Source organism: Rhizoctonia solani, chromosome 11 (assembly GCF_016906535.1).
Source record: "Rhizoctonia solani chromosome 11, complete sequence".
Lineage (NCBI taxonomy): Eukaryota > Fungi > Basidiomycota > Agaricomycetes > Cantharellales > Ceratobasidiaceae > Rhizoctonia > Rhizoctonia solani.
The window spans coordinates 1658118-1674055 of NC_057380.1; the positions used below are offsets into that span (position 1 = coordinate 1658118).

At 52.7% G+C, this 15938-nt stretch overlaps 4 protein-coding genes across 4 annotated transcripts; 1 reads left to right on the top strand and 3 right to left on the bottom strand.

Annotated features, from left to right (window-relative positions):
• Positions 1-965: 965 nt before the first annotated feature.
• Positions 966-3029, top strand: RhiXN_10541 (oxalate decarboxylase; the record flags this gene model as incomplete). Its single annotated transcript, XM_043330357.1, has 15 exons — positions 966-1291; positions 1345-1418; positions 1474-1540; positions 1591-1618; positions 1675-1692; positions 1750-1806; positions 1864-1953; positions 2005-2259; positions 2313-2384; positions 2442-2477; positions 2530-2564; positions 2619-2640; positions 2687-2693; positions 2748-2890; positions 2949-3029. The coding sequence occupies 15 exons, from the start codon at positions 966-968 to the stop codon at positions 3027-3029; spliced, it is 1311 nt and encodes a 436-aa protein (XP_043184454.1).
• Positions 3030-4120: 1091 nt separating this feature from the next.
• RhiXN_10542 (uncharacterized protein) lies at positions 4121-6949 on the bottom strand (the record flags this gene model as incomplete). Its single annotated transcript, XM_043330358.1, has 7 exons — positions 4121-5065; positions 5113-5567; positions 5648-6071; positions 6119-6429; positions 6497-6591; positions 6650-6841; positions 6897-6949. The coding sequence occupies 7 exons, from the start codon at positions 6947-6949 to the stop codon at positions 4121-4123; spliced, it is 2475 nt and encodes an 824-aa protein (XP_043184455.1).
• A 281-nt stretch (positions 6950-7230) lies between these two features.
• On the bottom strand, positions 7231-8464 carry RhiXN_10543 (uncharacterized protein; the record flags this gene model as incomplete). The annotated part of the gene is made up of 2 exons (XM_043330359.1): positions 7231-8243; positions 8296-8464. The coding sequence occupies 2 exons, from the start codon at positions 8462-8464 to the stop codon at positions 7231-7233; spliced, it is 1182 nt and encodes a 393-aa protein (XP_043184456.1).
• Positions 8465-8785: 321 nt separating this feature from the next.
• Positions 8786-15688, bottom strand: RhiXN_10544 (proteophosphoglycan ppg4; the record flags this gene model as incomplete). Its single annotated transcript, XM_043330360.1, has 9 exons — positions 8786-9622; positions 9673-9906; positions 9960-9966; positions 10019-10757; positions 10814-11115; positions 11214-11967; positions 12257-12779; positions 12879-13439; positions 13517-15688. 9 exons carry the CDS (start codon positions 15686-15688, stop codon positions 8786-8788), a joined length of 6129 nt encoding a protein of 2042 aa, XP_043184457.1.
• Positions 15689-15938: the final 250 nt, after the last annotated feature.

Sequence of the window (15938 nt, forward strand, 5' to 3'; positions counted from 1 at the left end):
CTGTATGCATATGTATATGCGTGATTATCATCAGATACCAGCGGTTGTGGGAGATCCGGCACGGAGTCCGCGGATGAGAGCTGGGGTACCGAGACGCGAGCAGAACTCGCGGATGGGTGGTCAAGCCTGACATTATTCGAGCAGGGCAGGAACGGGAGCAGTGAAAGACTCCAAGAGAGAGCGCGATAGATTGCGAGGTGGGATGCGATGGCGAATGGCCGGGGAGGCGGGTGGGAGAAGAAGAAGTATGGGGACGCGGTGGTGCTTGGTCGACAATCACGTGACTAGAGACATGAGATGCCCTGCGCCCAAGTCTGGGCTTGTGCGTCTCCTAACTGCCAATTGCATTAATTTTCAAACTAACGGCGCTGGGACCACCCATCTGTATTACGCCCATTTTTGGCACATCCGCACGCTATTCGCAATGAATGATTCATAATGAAATAAACAGTCCGTGGCCAGCCCAAGATACCGTAAGAGAGAACGGTAGTTTGCACGTTTTCTGACGAGAGTGAAGTAAATATAGTTACAGGCCGTAATCATTGCTAATAGTCAGCATTCATCGACACGCCGCTTCATCAAATCAGAATTCATCAGCTACGATTACGTCCCTATTTTTAAACCCCCTTCATTCATTCCGTATCGAACCTCACCAGTAAAGGAAATCTGAATGCCGCGAGCTATGCAAAAATGAATAGAATGCAGTGTTCCCCCCCGGCTTGGTTCTATACATTTGCGGATTTCGTGCTTGGCTTGGCACAACGCAGTTTTTACTGCCTGATTCGACTAGCATTGGCCCACGTCACGCTTCGCCATGAAGCAAGGAGAGATCTATTTACTTCAAGATAATCATACTCATCGAGTCGAGGCAAATTCCCAACTTTCACCTATATAACTACTCTCGTGCCGCCTTTCGACCTCAAAATTCTTTTCTGCACATATTCTTAGCTGTCATACATCTCAGCATGCGCATTTACCTTGCTTTAGCATTAGTTCTATCCACATCCGTTCTTGGAGCTCCAGCTCCAGCGGTAGAATCGAACACGTCCAGTACGAGGCTTCCGTCAGCGCCCGCCCACCCATCGCCGACAACGGACCCGTCATATCCGAGTCCAACGGTCCCATACGCGTCTAACGAGCTGAACGAATCGTTCCTTAGCAAATTTCGAGACGAGGTCCCAGAGCCTATACGTGGGTCAAAAGGCGCCAACATTCTTGGCCCTCAGAACGTCGAAATTGACCGTCAGAATCCCGACCTGCTTGCACCACCCACAACAGACAGCGGCTCGGTGTAAGTTTTGAGTTTGATTGCATCGCTGATTAATAAACACATTATACACTCAGTTCAAATGTTAAGTGGCCATTCAGCTTGTCTCACAACCGTGTTCAAGACGGTGGTTGGGCGCGCCAGCAGAATGGTAAGTCATGATTAGGCGGTGTGATATTGATACGTATTCTAACGATACTATTCAGTCCACTCGATGCCGATCGCAACAACGATGGCTGGCGTAAACATGCGCCTGAAAGCTGGAGGAATACGGTATGCAGCAGTTGTAGAATGCCAAAACAAATAGTCTGACCATTGGAAAGTGAGTTACATTGGCATATCACTGCAGAGGTATGTAGACCATGCTGTCGTCAGCGATGGTGGATGATATTGATTTCTCCATCAAGTGGGCCTACGTTCTAGCAGTAAGTAGACATACCTTGTTGACTTTCGGATCATGTCAGTGAATTTGAACATAATAGGGAAGTTGCCGTATTGTTGTGGTCAATGCTGAGGGACAAAACTATATTGCTGACGTCGTACGTCATTCGAAGCTATATCTTTGTACTCTTCACTGATCTGAAATCTATAATCAGTATCCTGGAGACCTCTGGTACTTCCCGCCAGGCATTCCTCATGTACTCCAAGGGCTGAATGACACTGCTGATGGTTGCGAGTTCCTCCTTGTATGTAGATCTATATCTGGTCCATACACGCCGTTGACTCTGACTTGATAGGTGTTCGATGACGGAGAGTTCAGCGAAGACTCTACCTTCTCGGTTACAGATTGGATGGCCCATGTTCCTAAGGAAGTCTTGAGCAAGAACTTCCAGGTCAACGCATCTGCCTTCGATCACATTCCAGACCGTCAGCTTTGGATGCTACCAAGCGCTGTTCCAACAGGCAGCGCCGAGGAGCAAGGAGTAAAGAGTCCGCAAGGCGTATCAACACTGCCTTACACGTTTGCTGCAAGCAAGGCTAACTCCATCAAGGTAAATTCAACGCATGATGCTGATGAAAATCGGGATCTGATCGATTCTATCAGGTTCCGGGTGGAACTGTCAAAGTTGTCGACTCGCGTACGTTCGAAGTCAGCAAGACTATTGCAATGGCGGAGGTAACCACATAAAGGAATACCCGATTGACGTATCTCTAATCATGCTTTGTGATATAGGTAACTGTAGAGGTCGGGGGAATGCGCGAGCTTCACGTGAGTTTCGTGGGCGTTCTCGAGTGCCGTGTCTAACGTAGAACATTGTTAGTGGCATCCAACCCAGCCCGAATGGTCTTATTTCATGTAAGTTCTCGATGCTGAAGCTCTCTCTGTTACTGTGCTGAATATCCTATATAGTGAGGGCGAAGCACGTATAACAGTTTTTGCTGCACAGAGCAACGCACGGACCTTTAACTATCAGGCAGGAGATCGGTATGTCATTCCAAGTTGATCATTCTTACGGGCTCTGAGCTGCTTAATACATAGGATATGTCCCTCCATCATTCGGGCATTACGTCGAGAACATTGGGAATACGACGCTCAAGTTCCTTGAGATCTTCAACTCCGACAAGTATGAGGACATTTCGCTCAATCAATGGCTGGCTCTCACACCGCCGGAGATGGTTAAGGTACGTTGCTCTAGTATGACGCCTTAACAATGGCGTGTTCATCGCCGCACAATTCTAGGCTCACCTGCAACTGAGTGATGACACGATCAACAAGCTGCAGAAAGTGAAGCCGATCGTAGTGGGGCCTGGGCTGTCGTAACCATGATAGATATGACCCTTAAAGTTAGATTAATTACCGTTTAGTATCACATTTTAATTACAATAGAACAGTGAAACATTTCCAGTAACTCGAAAAACAATGAGGTCTCTTGCGGGATGATGCCTCATGATCATGATTGGGATTGCCGGCTAATCGTGAATTATATAGTAAATGAGTCGAACCCATAACATTTGACCCTGGAAAAGGAAGGTCATAAAACGAAAACTGAGCTATCTGGCTACAATATTACACAGGTAGTCTATGAATCTATCAGCAAGGACTATCTGATCCCTCAGAGACCAGGTTACAAGATCTCAACTAAAGTGGAAACTGTATAATGCCAGGGTCTGAGATGGATGTATGCGGTTTGGCTCAGCCCTAATATCCCATATCTGAGTTTACAGGAATTTTCGGTCAAAAGGAACATCTTTGCCGGATGTGTCTTGGAAGTCGACAAAGGCACGAGTGAACTCGAATTCACTTGTTGTCAGGTTTGCCTGAAGGCCAAGGATAAAATTATGATGTGGGGGACATACTGGCTGTACTGTACATATCTACAACAAGAGGACAAGGCATCTTACAAACAGCCATAGGTAATCACTACTCAGACCAAATAACGTTTAACAGTCGGTGACAAACTATAGGACAAAAAAGTACAAAAATCAACTAAGTTCAAAGTCCCTCCCCAAATAAAATCCGACTACTCATCCGGCGTGTCCCAATTCAGATAATCATTATTAGTTGCAGATAATCTGAGCTATCCAGCTCCACTATCTCCCGCTGTTCTCCGCTCGGGATCCCTATCGTTGACCTACGTCGAGAAATGTTTAACCTTGTCTTATCTGCAGAATGTTTCATCCTTTCAAGCGTATCTTCGGTATCTTTGAGCGATCCAGCCTCTTGATAAACTTCCGCGACGACTTCAACTGTGAACCCATGGGCTTGACTTAGGCGCTTAAGGATCGGTCGAAGGCCAGCCTGAACAAGGATCTCTTGGTCGCTTTTGCTCACTTCAATAACTGAGATCCCAGATCGACCTCCCATGGATAATCTCGTACGAGGAGGGCTCCAAATAGGCTCAGGAGCGGGAGCTATCTGGAGCCCTGAGCTCGGACGCTTTCGCCTCGAGGATGCCTTCCTCGTTGAGCCCCGTCAAGTTTGATGCGCTGTGGGGACACGGGCTGAGACCCACGCCCAACCTCGGGCGATGGGACAAGTTGATTTCGTGTAGCATGGGCTGAATGATCTTTCCGTCCAGTACTCAAGGCCGATCGATCGTGTGGTAGAATGTAGGCAAAGTCGATAGGCTTCATACGAGGCTGTTCGCTTTCGAACCTCTGTGACTGGAATTCTTGGAGCTCTGAAGTAGCGAGGTCGTACGGATCACGAACACGAGTGCTTTGTGGAGTTTCCGAGATCTCAGTCGGCGGGCGAGGATCCCTATTCTTAGTTTCGTGAAAGTACGTCTTCCCTGGTAGCCCTCCCGTTTCCACTTGGTGCTCTTGCATTGTTTCACCATAAGGAACAGGGTCGAATGTTTCTGTGCGAGACTCCCGCGCGGATTCAGGAGGGTCGTAACTGAGCCTTTCCTCGGCTTCTTCCGACTCTTCGACCGGGGGCTGATACTTGGTCCTGATGGGCTTCTTCGTACTTGACGGTGGGACATCCAATGCACGCCTCATACCTGGCCTCTTTGGCACCCATGTCCGTCGACCAGATTCATCGTATGTATCTCTATGTGCCCGAAGCTGAGGAACTGCGTTGGACTCGATAGTGTCGTATTCGCGCCGTATCTTCTTGGATTCAGCCAAGGAGGCGATGGAGGATCGACGCCGTCTTTCAAGGTCGGCAAGTGTAATGGGCGGGAATTCATCTGACAAGGAAGCCCCCTTGACCGATACATTTTCTGGGATGAGGCTTTGTGCCATGGTTGACATCTGAGTAACAAGCCGATGAGGAGTACTCGCATTTATTGACTCCGCCTCCCAGCCGTTCGAGGGGGAGGAAGGAGGTCCTAAAGGGAAGCTGGAGGGTGCCTCGGGAATGGAGCTATACTCCACGTCGTAATCCGTAGGTTGCTGACCCCACTTGCACCATCTTTTTCGTTCGAACGGGATGCAACTCGCCGAGAAGGACTAGCATGACCCCAATCTGTCGATCTCCCAAGAGTAGGCGCAGCCTTCAATGTATTTGCCTTGAAATCGGAGTCTTTGAAAGCGGTTTTGTAAGTCCCATTATTGGTAGAAACGGACAGTGGTTTGGTTGCTTCCAACATACTCCTCCCCAGAGTTGGAGCGGCCCGTAGTTCACTCAAATCTTTTTGCCTTGAGGGTGGCGCAGGTTGAGGGGTATAAAGCCTGGACCGGGCGCGAGTTTCAGAGACAAATGGATTCGGCTGTGACAATGAAACAGGACGAGGTTGAGAGTCCACTTGAGGAGCGTCGGTCCGATCGGTAGCACCGGCCAACTTGCGCCCCTTGAGATCAAACGGATACGGTCGAGTAAAGGATTGAGGATGACTGCCAATAGTCTCACAGGCTGGAGACAGGGAGGGATGGTGTAGTGATGATCAGGAGTGACATCCGATGGCCTGATCAACTGTCCAGATGACAACGAACCGATAGGAGATGGCGACCGGGAAGTGGGCATACGGTTTGGAATGTCCTGGTTAAGCGCCTGAGCCGGGTCTTGTCTATTTAATTCGTTGGGGTCCTCAATAGCCTTAGAAGGTTTAGCATAGCTCAAGTCTCCAGCTGCCTCATCCTCGTCAGCTAATTGGCCCTCGACTTCGTCCAAGAAGTTTCCGGTAAGGGGCTCATCAGGCTCGGATGTAGGTTCTCGGAACCGATTAGATTCCTCTGAAGCCTTTGGACCTGATCGTTGCTCCGCCCAGATTCTGGAAATTTCGACTGCTGAAATCGAGTTGTCCGCATTAATGTCTCCAAGCCAATCAACATCTTTGTCTGGAATAGTCTGAATCCCCATATTGGACGTTTTGCGCTTTCGTCGAAGCTGAGAATCCGGTGTGCGGGCAAGTGATTGCTAGTTGCCTGTGGGATGGGTTGACTAGCAGAAAGATTTGGAGTTACGTTCGCCCTTGGGCTAGCATGCGAATGTATATATCTCGGTGACAAAGACCTATTGTGCTCGAGAACATCTTGTTCTTGATATTGAACACCGGCTTCCGATATTGGCGGCGTAGGTGCTAGCGAGCCAACACTTTTTCCTAACTTGGTAGTTTGCTCGACACTCGAGGGGAGATCCGAAGCTTGTTCCACTCGAGCCTCGTTGCTATGAGACTGGGAGCGCTCGTTGCTCTGGGATGTTTCGTCGCTGACGAGGTTAATTATCTCTGGTTGGGCTTGGGACCTTTGAGGGCTAGTTCCACGACTGGCAGATTCTATGCAACCACAAATTAGTTGACTTGGGAACACTTAACTGGCATGTTGGCATGTTGATATACGTACGAAGCGTAATTTGAGGCGGAGGTTGTTTCAAAATGGGCGAAGGTTTTCCGGCGGACTCCCTTTGTTGAAGTGTTGGATTGATGCTGAGGAGTTCTCTGACTGAGTGAGGACTTTAAAGAAGAACGGGGCCGATTCATCGGTGTGGGCGTGGACATGTCGGATAGTCCAGGTGTGATAGATTGGGAAAGGGATGTACGAGATCGTTTATTAGGTGAATCTGTGTCATGTTTCCTGATGTCTCCCCACGAGATTGTCTTTCTGATGGCAGCATGTTTACCATCTCGAGCAAATTCCTCTGCAATGAGCCTCTTTCGTTTAGCAATGTGTTGTGGATCGGCAGAGAGTCTAGAAACTCTCGATGTTAGTCTAGGCAAACAAAACATTGCACAAGAGCACATACCGAGGACCACGCCTTGTGAAGCCACTGTGTGTCGGCATGGGCCCAGACGCCATATTATACCCAAAAAGATTGAAGTAGTAAACAGCGCGTATGTTGTTCACGTGACAACCTCATCTCCACCGTTGGGGCTTCGCCCGTCGATCGTTGATGCAATTTAGAACAAAAACAACCTTGCATGTGAAGGCTACTCCTGAAAAATGGTCACAGATCTAATATAGCGTCAGGCAAGCTCGAATCTGAGTAGCTATAATTTCCGTTCTAAGCCAACCATATCGAACCTAATTGCGTAGTTTATATCCACTAATAAGTTCCTTACAATAAACAAAATTGAATATCAATCTAAATACCAGTGGTTTCCAAACGCTGCAGTTTCCATTTCTCTCAATTCATCTTCCGTGGCTCTCAACTTCTTCAACACTCTTTCAGTTTCTTCCAAACATCCCTTTGAGCGATACAACTTGGAAACCTTGTCCATCGGGAACCCATATTGCTCTACGAATTTCCCGAGAGCCGTTTGGAGACCCAAGCGGAAGAGTTTGTTTGCTTCACCAGGACTGACAGTATCAAACTCTGTTTCCACTACCTCATTAAAAGAAAGGCGGGGTCGATCTTCCGTTACCGGGGTGGGAATATTGATTGCCGTAGGTACCCTTTGAGGGGCGGATACGGGGGGCGGCGGTGTCCAATTATGTCTTTCTAGCACTATATCACGTTCTCGAGTTCCTGGTCCCGTAGACGAGCCTGCAGTACTGAACGCATACAGTGGTGTGCTTGACTCGGAATAAGTGGACATAGCGGGGGTATTCAACGCATGAGTCAACCGAGTTCTAGCAGTGCCAGAAGCTGGAGTGGACCAATAGGTATGCTCATATGTGTCGCATCCCCGTGCACTCTCTTGAGCTTGAATAGTCTCAAGGCGCGCACTTTCAAGATTTATCCGTATGCCAGAAGCCTTTGGAGTCAATTGAGATCGAGACTTGAAAGGGGATGCTGAAGGGATTCTAGGATGCGAGTCCGAGTCGGCAGTAGCGAATTCGGTCGGTGCTGATGGTGGTAACGGTGGTAGTGTTGATAATGCAGGACGAGGTCGAGTAGCAGTCACAGGTCTGTCCAGAGTGGATTCAATTGTAGCACCTCGCGGTCCACGCACTTGAATACGTCGTTTTCCAGATTTAGTTTGTTCCCGCTTTGATTTTGTTCGTGGCTTTCCGGGGTTTCGAGGTCGCTTCTTTACCGGAGTTACATGCCAATACGTCCCAAGAGAGACCGAGGAGTCTGAGCGGGCAGGGCTGGAGCCTCTCGGACAAGCACGTACTCGCCTGGCCGTTGTAGCCTGTCCTTCGCCGACTAGAAGCAAATTGAGGCCGCTTCAACAAAGCCGATATTAGACAACGTTTACCTGATGGGGAGCGCTCTCTGGCCCGTTTTGGAATAGGTATTACAACCTCCATCACCATTTTTCGCGTTTTGTGTGGCGTTTGAGGTGGAGTATTAAGAATGGCCGACGACCTGCCTGTTTCGGAGGCTACATAGCTCTCGGAGTCACCGGAGGACATGCCGTGCCACATGCCTCTGTTTGCGTCTTTTCAGCACTATTGGCAGTAATAAAATAAACACAAAAGCGGTGATGTGCAGTGAGATGGAGGTTAACCAGAGGATCTTTGCCGTATCATGCCAAATTGATGGAGACAAAGCCTAAGCACGTGGGTATTACCACATAAGGAAATTTTATTATGCCTCCATGAGGAAATGCATATATCCTCACTATTAAGTTAAAATATTCGAATATTATCCATTATAGTTGTGGGGATACAGAAGCATGCTAGAGTCTAATGCAATGAATATTAATATATGCTATGTGTAACGAAAGTCGTAATCCATAAATCTAATCAAATCGTCTCGTGCCGTTCATCGCCCGACGGGAATGCTCGATGCCCAAGCGCGCTCCGCGCACCCACTGTTGACCGCGCGCGAGGTTGAGTCCAGTCAACACCCCTTTGCGACGCGAGCATCGGAGGCCGGTGCGGCGGCGCATCCTCTTCCTCACTAACACTGCCACGCACACTCTCCAACTCATCCGCATCGCGCAACGCAATCGCCTTTAAGCACTTCAAATGTTTCTTCCCATCGAAATGGTCTGTATCACCACGAATAAGGAAGACTTGGCAGACCTCGCAAAAGGCGTACTCGGTAGGGAGAGCCCCACGGGGGTCGAGTCGGGTGGCTTGCGCCCAGAGTTCACGTGAGTCGACATCGGGATAGCGGGCAGTAAGGTGATCGAATTTCCACTGAGCATAGTGCGCGGCATTGCGTCGGTGCGCAGATCTGGAGATATGCTCGTACCACTTGGAGGCAGCCATGGGTGCGCGGCATGCATCACACATGATGGGCTGGAGGGCAAGTACCTCTTCAGGCATCGCCATTTCTCCTCCATAAGTCTGGAACACTTCCATTTCGTTTGGTGTCATGGGGGCTTGGGCCTCTGGGGTACGATGATCGATAAATTGGGTGTCGAAGCCTTCTGGAAGCGGGGGTGGCGAAACTACTCGTGGGGAACTATACAACGGACCAGAGCCGAGCATGCCTCCGTTTTGCGCACGATTAGACTCGAAAGATTGTTCCATGTTTGGTGGAGTATCAGCTTGAGCTTGGAGCCCAAACGGCTCGCCAATGCTCTCGGTCAGGTGATCGAGCCCATCATCGTCAGCAGTTTCAGTCCTCGCACCCTCGTCCGAAGACGTCAAACGTCCATCTTCATCAGCATCTTCCTCAACACCGTCATCTTCTCTCCCTCGGCCTCTTCTGGATCTACCTCATCATATTCCTCTTCCTCATTAGCGTCTTGTTGTTGTTGAGGAAGTGGTCCCCTCAAAGGCCTTTCACTAACCCGAGGCGCGCTCGATGTTGGTGTGGGTGGTTCACTATCCGGCTCTACGTTCGGATTCTCGGCTACACGCATGGCGGCAGAGTCAAGTCCGAAATGACTGTGTCCTTGAGATTCCATTCCGCCCTGCAACAATCGTCAATCGCAGTACCTACAAAGATCAAAACCATAGACTTTACCAAGAAACTCTGAAAAGTGAACGGATCAGAGGATTGCGGGAGTTCAACTTCCACTCGACCTTGGGTTTCTCTTCGTGGGACGAATAGCTCGACTCTGGTCCGCGGGAAAAGATGCTGCTCGGTCCGCCGGCTTGTCCCTGGACGTATCATCTGGCGGCGACTCGGGATGAGCAGGGGCGGCGAACGATTCTGGACGAGCGGATCGCTGAGACTTGGGAGTGCTGTCGAGTCCTCGAGCGAATAGGGGCCCTTTGGGAGGAGTAACGATGTGGCTGTTCTTGGGGGGAGTAATATCGCTCGCTTTAGGGGGAGAAACGTGAGTTGCTTTGGGAGGAGTAACAGGCGGTGTCTTGGTACGTGTAGATCCAGGGGTCTCCGAACGAATCATACTCAAACGTGGAGCCAAAGTCAAACGCGCAACAGCGGGGACCGGTTTGGGCGACGCGACACGGGAGAACAACGATCCTGCATCCGAGGGGGCACCAGGAGGAGCAACTGGGGATGTAAGCTCGGAGCCAGAGTCGACACGTCCAAAGATTTCAATCCCAATAGGTTCGGGGGACCCAAGCGTCTCGTGGAGGTTCATGCCAACGATGTGTTGGGCGATTGCCTCCATGCTTCTGTCAGACTCCTCAGAGATGGGCTCGTCGACGTTGATTCCCTGGGATTGGAGGACTTGAATCATATGAGGAGAGAGCGGCGTAACGATCGAGGAGGGAGCATCGCTCGAAGGACTCATCAATTCCAATGCCCGCAATTGCAGAGATGGAGGAAGAGTCACAAGTGGATGAGGCGCACCTAGAATACAAGTCAGACCCCGCTCAATACTAAAGTACGAACAACCCCCAACTCACCAACTTCAGATTCGGCATCTTCCCTCTCGGACACGACAGACTTGTCATCCATCCGCGGAAACAACGACCTGTCGTCCACCCGCTCCGAAACTACAGACCTATCATCATCGTACCCAGAAACGACCGATCCACCGTCGTATCCAGAAATAACCGACCCCTCGCGTTCGTATCCAGACACGACCGATCCAGCGTAACGCCCGTAGCCAGAGACAACGATCCAGCGACGGACGATCCCATCGGACGAGCGCGGCGGGTCTTGAGGACCGGTTTGGAAGAAGCGCTCGCTTGGGTTGAGCAGGCGACTGGGGTCTGTGGGATGGATACCTGAGATTCGAGGCTATATGCGGGGACTGGGGTCATAGCGGGTGGAGGGGGGGAGGAGGTGCGGTTTGAACTTCACGCTGGAGAGGAGGGGGCGCGCGCTCGGATGGTTGAGCCTCGTGTGAGAGGGGAAGGTCGTGAGATGGGAGTCGAAGAGTTGAACCCGAATTTAGATGGCTTGTCGACAGGAGTGGATGGCTTGTCGACAGGAGTGGATGGCTTTGGAGCAGGTGTAGAGGGATTCGACGGGGCAGGGAGAGGCTGAGCAATAGGGCCAGTCGACTTGAGAACCGGCTCGGGAGCTCGGATCGTAACGCGTCGAGTGGGTTGTTCTGGGGGCGAACTTTGAGGAATAGCACGAACAGGAGTGACTGGGGGTGGGGTCTCCGCGCGAGCAGGCGCAGGAGCAGAAACAGGAGCGGGAATGGAAGTAGGAAGACTCTGACGAGGACCAAGCGAAATCTGACGTCTAGTCGTGGTGGTCCCAACAAAAGGAGCCGAAGCTCTTCTCTTAACAGGCGAAGGAGGCAACGATTCTTCTCCTTGCGTTTCGTCGCCCTCTTCTTCGTCGTCCGAGGGCACTACGGCTCGTCCTTTGCCTTTGACATCTTGGACACGCCCGGGGCTCTTGCCCTTTGCTGACGCCGGACTCCAAGTTTTGGCCGAAGCTGGGCTTTTTCCCTTGCCTTGAGAACCGCCTCTCTCATATACAGGCGACCCCTCTTCGCTGGGGGAGGGAGGGCCCCTAACCTTGGGAGGAGGAATGGTAATCCCGAACCCCAAATCCGCCAAGAATTGTTTCTCGTCAAATGGCTGAACTTCAACGTTTTGATCTAATCCGGGCCGTCTATCGTATCGTGCGTCACACGCGGTTGCCGATTCGTTCGTTCGTCCGCCACATTCGCCACGCGATCGCCACATCGATACCATATCAAGTAAATTCAACCCAACCCCACGATCGGAATCGACATCGAAATCGGAATCGCACGAGGACGAAGCAACGCCGCAATCGCGCGCCAAAAGAGAAATATAAATAGGTAGACAAAAAAATGACAACAAAACAAACAACAAAAAAATCCATTCAACCAACACTATTACATGACATCTAATAACGCAACGTACCAAAACTCCCAAACTCATCTACTTCAGATTGTGTGCTCTGCGAACGCGGACTCGCGGGCGCGAGCGAGCTCCAGGCCGCCGAGGGGCTAAATGCGCGCGTGGGTTCCGCGCCGGATGGGCCAAACGTCCGGCGGCTGGTCGTGGCGTAGATCGACTCGTTGCCGAGGATGGACGAGCTGGACGGGTTCCGCGCTGGAGCGGGCATGGGGGTCGGGCTGGACGAAATGGCTCGGGCGGTCGTTCGTGAGGGCAGGGTGCTCGTGCGTGAGATGACTCGTGCGTGGCCGTTGCCATTGCCATTACTGTTTCCGACTGGTGCTCTGGACGCTCCGACCGTCACTTTGTGTGCTCCGACTGTAGGCTTGGGCGCGTCGACAGCTGGCTTGGGAGCTTCGGCAACCGCCTTGGGAACCTCGACTACTTTCGGAGCCTCCGCCGGCTTGGGAGCCTTGCCGCTAAACTCTCGAATCAACTGGCTGGCCTCGCTATGACTCTTGTCTCCGCCCTCGCTCTCGCTGCCGCTCTCTGATCTTCTTCAGGAAGAACCTCGGGCGTCTGCGTCTAGATCCCCCAAGCTCATCAGCTCCCATCCCCTTACCATGACGAAAAACAGAAGACTCACTCGGTTCTTCCATCCTCCAGCAGCAGGACCAGAAACACCAGCCCCGACCGCGACTCCTTCACCCTCCTTGCCCTCCAACCGCGCCCACTCGCCCGTCGACTTGCGAGCAACGACCGGACGAATCGAGCGCGTCGTCGGTCCCGTAGACTGATACAACGACGGTGGCGTATACCCCGCCGTAACAGCCCCACTCGACTGGGCTTGCCCGTTTCCAGTAGCCGCAGTGCTCGAGGGTACCTCGCGCTCGACCCGCGCAGGGAGAATCGTCGTCCGGACCGGCTGCGAGACCGAAAAGCTCCGGACGGGGGGCTCGGGAGTCCGGAACGACGGCTGGGCGCTCGAGCTTCTCACCGACGCGGACGCGCTTCGCCCGTGTGCCGGCCGGGAAATGGATCCTCCGAGTGTGCTCGCCAGGTGGGACGGGACGGTCTCGAGCCCCAGGCCGCTGACGAGCCCCTTTTCGAGTCCGGTTCCAAAGTTGAGTGTGGCGCCGCCAAAGCCGAGCTGAGAATTTGCGCTGCCCGAAAACCCGAGTTGGGAGCTTGCTGCGCGCCAAAGCTGCTGCCCGCCCCGGTAAAGCCCATCTGAGAAGATGAGCGCATGCTCATTGACGAGGAAGATCGAGTGTGTGAGCCGACAGAGGGGGGTGGGCTCGTAGCAGGCGTTGAACTCGTTTCACTCCGGCCCGGAATAAGTGTGTACCTCTGAGGGGCCAAGACGGTCGCTACACCCCTCGGGACGCCAACCTCTGTACCAATAGGCGATGGCGCGCGAGAACGTTCTGGCTCTGGTTCAGGGGTGGGCGAGCGGGGAGGTGAAGGCGGTTGTTCCTCTTCCTCTTCCTCTTGAACGGAAGGCTGAGAGCTCGTCTCGGAGGCAGGCGCAGAGGGAGCCACGACAGACGAAGTCGAAGGCGGGGCAGACGAAGTGAGCGCACTACCCTCATTCGATTGCGGACCCAATTGTAACACTCCGCTCGAATCCCTCTCCCAGCCGAGCATGCCCAGCTTGAGCACTCTCCCGTACGTGTCGAATGCGAGTCTCGGGGGAGGAGAGGGAGAAGGCATATATGGCTGAGATGCCGGCCGACGAAACCGAGACCGACCGGCGTGGGATGGGTGCAGAGGGAGGGCGAGGTGGTGGGGGTGGTTGAATGGCATGGGTTTAGCCGCGGGCGAGAACTTGGCGGCAGGAGCTGATGGGGGAAGAGGCGAAGACGTTCGAGGCTTGACGACTCCGGGCGCAGGAGAAGAAGTACGAGACCCAGCTCTGGGTAGAGGCGGTGGGGGACCGGGCTCTGAAAACCTCGAGGTCGTCTTTCCGGGCAATGCAGGTGGGGGACCAGGTTCCCTAAAGCCTCTCTCGTCCAGACTGAGCTTGTCAGGTTCAGAATCTAAATCTGTGGAATGGGTCATGGGGCTCAGACTAGGCAAAAGGTTCGAGGGGATCTGGACGGGCACCGACGCACCGTTCATGATCATTCGGCCATCGGCATCTACGCGATAAGCTCGTCCGTTTTCACCTCTCACGTACCGGCGGCCCATAGAGTCATAGGAAAACGTTGTCGAGGCGGACGAAACACTATGGGCCTGGGAGGATGGAGCGCGTGGAGGAAGCTGGAAAGAGGCCTGGGGCGGAGACTCGGAAGATCTGAGGCGGGACTCCCAATCGACAATAGACTCGTCGTCGTCGTCGCGTTTTTTGGGCGGGGGAGGAGGGGGAGGGGGAGCCGTGATACCCACAGCCGAACGCGCCTCGAAAGCCTTGAGGGCCCGACCGTATGTCGCATAGACGTCTTCTCCATCCAGGCCCATGACCGCCACACTGGGTGACGCGCTAAGGGAGCTGAGGCTGAGCTGCGAAGGCGAGGCAGCGATCTGACCAGGCGATAAAATGGCACGAGAGGGAGGCTGTTCGGGCTCGACCTGTTCTTCCTCGTCTTCGGGCTCGGGATCTGGAGTACCGTCAAGAGTGCCCTGCTTCTTCATTCTCCTCTCCCATGCCTCTTTGAACCTAGGGAATCGTAAGCGCCGAGCATGTTCGGTATCGTGGGCGTTGTGATGCGCGAGGACGAGGGATTTGCGGGTCTCAATCTCGGCCTGGGGATCAGTCGTGGTCAGAACTGTGCTCGTCTCATCTTCATCATCTTTGATTCGTCGTCGAGGTCTGCTATCCTTGACGGTGGCATCTGAGCTATGGCTGACGACTCGGTTCGTAGGTTTCCCATGCTCGCGCAGGAAGGCTAAATCCACCGGAGGAACGGGCAAGACAGTATGACATAACGCGCATAGAACGTATTCGGTATCTGCCAAACGGTGGGGAGAGGGACCTGGGGGAGCATTCGCTGCGCCGCCGTCAAAGGACATGCTACTCGAGGGACGCGAGCCGGGACCAGGGGACGTCATGCTCCGTGGGGGAACCATGGACGTAGAGGCCCGAGACGCATACGGTCGGTCAAAGCTGGGTCGTCCCATGCCAACGCTCGGCTCAGGCTTGAGCTTGCTTAGACGTGCTCGGTGGGCAGAGGTGCGTGCATGGACCGCATAATGCTCGGGACCGACGAACAAAAACTGCGCAGTGGGCTCTTGGCCGAGTGGACAGCATACTATGCACCGGACAGGCGCTACGGGGCCCTCGACGCGTAGTCTGTGGCCGACGCTGGCCAGATGGATCGACGAGTGGACTTGGGCGTGTACCGCTTTACATGGGTCGCAAAAGGCTGGGGTGTGTGTGTGCGATGCGCTGCATGATGGGTCGTTACAAGGTACAGGATCGAGTGCAACCAGCGACGGACAGAGCACGGTCGCCATTGTGGACGTTGGCACGGATAAAACAACAAGATTGTTTTTCTTATAATTTACTGCCAGGTGGGGGCATGAGGCTCAGGGTTTCAGGGTCGTGTCCAGTTTTGCTCGTTGGTTTACTCGATTGTTGTTCGGTGTCGTGACTTGTATCATTGTTTTTCGAGACCAATTTACGTTTGATGCGTGTAGCATATACGTATCTTTGTTGTCGACGAGTCTCTCTGCAAACACCCTTCAACAAAAACATCCTCCCCAC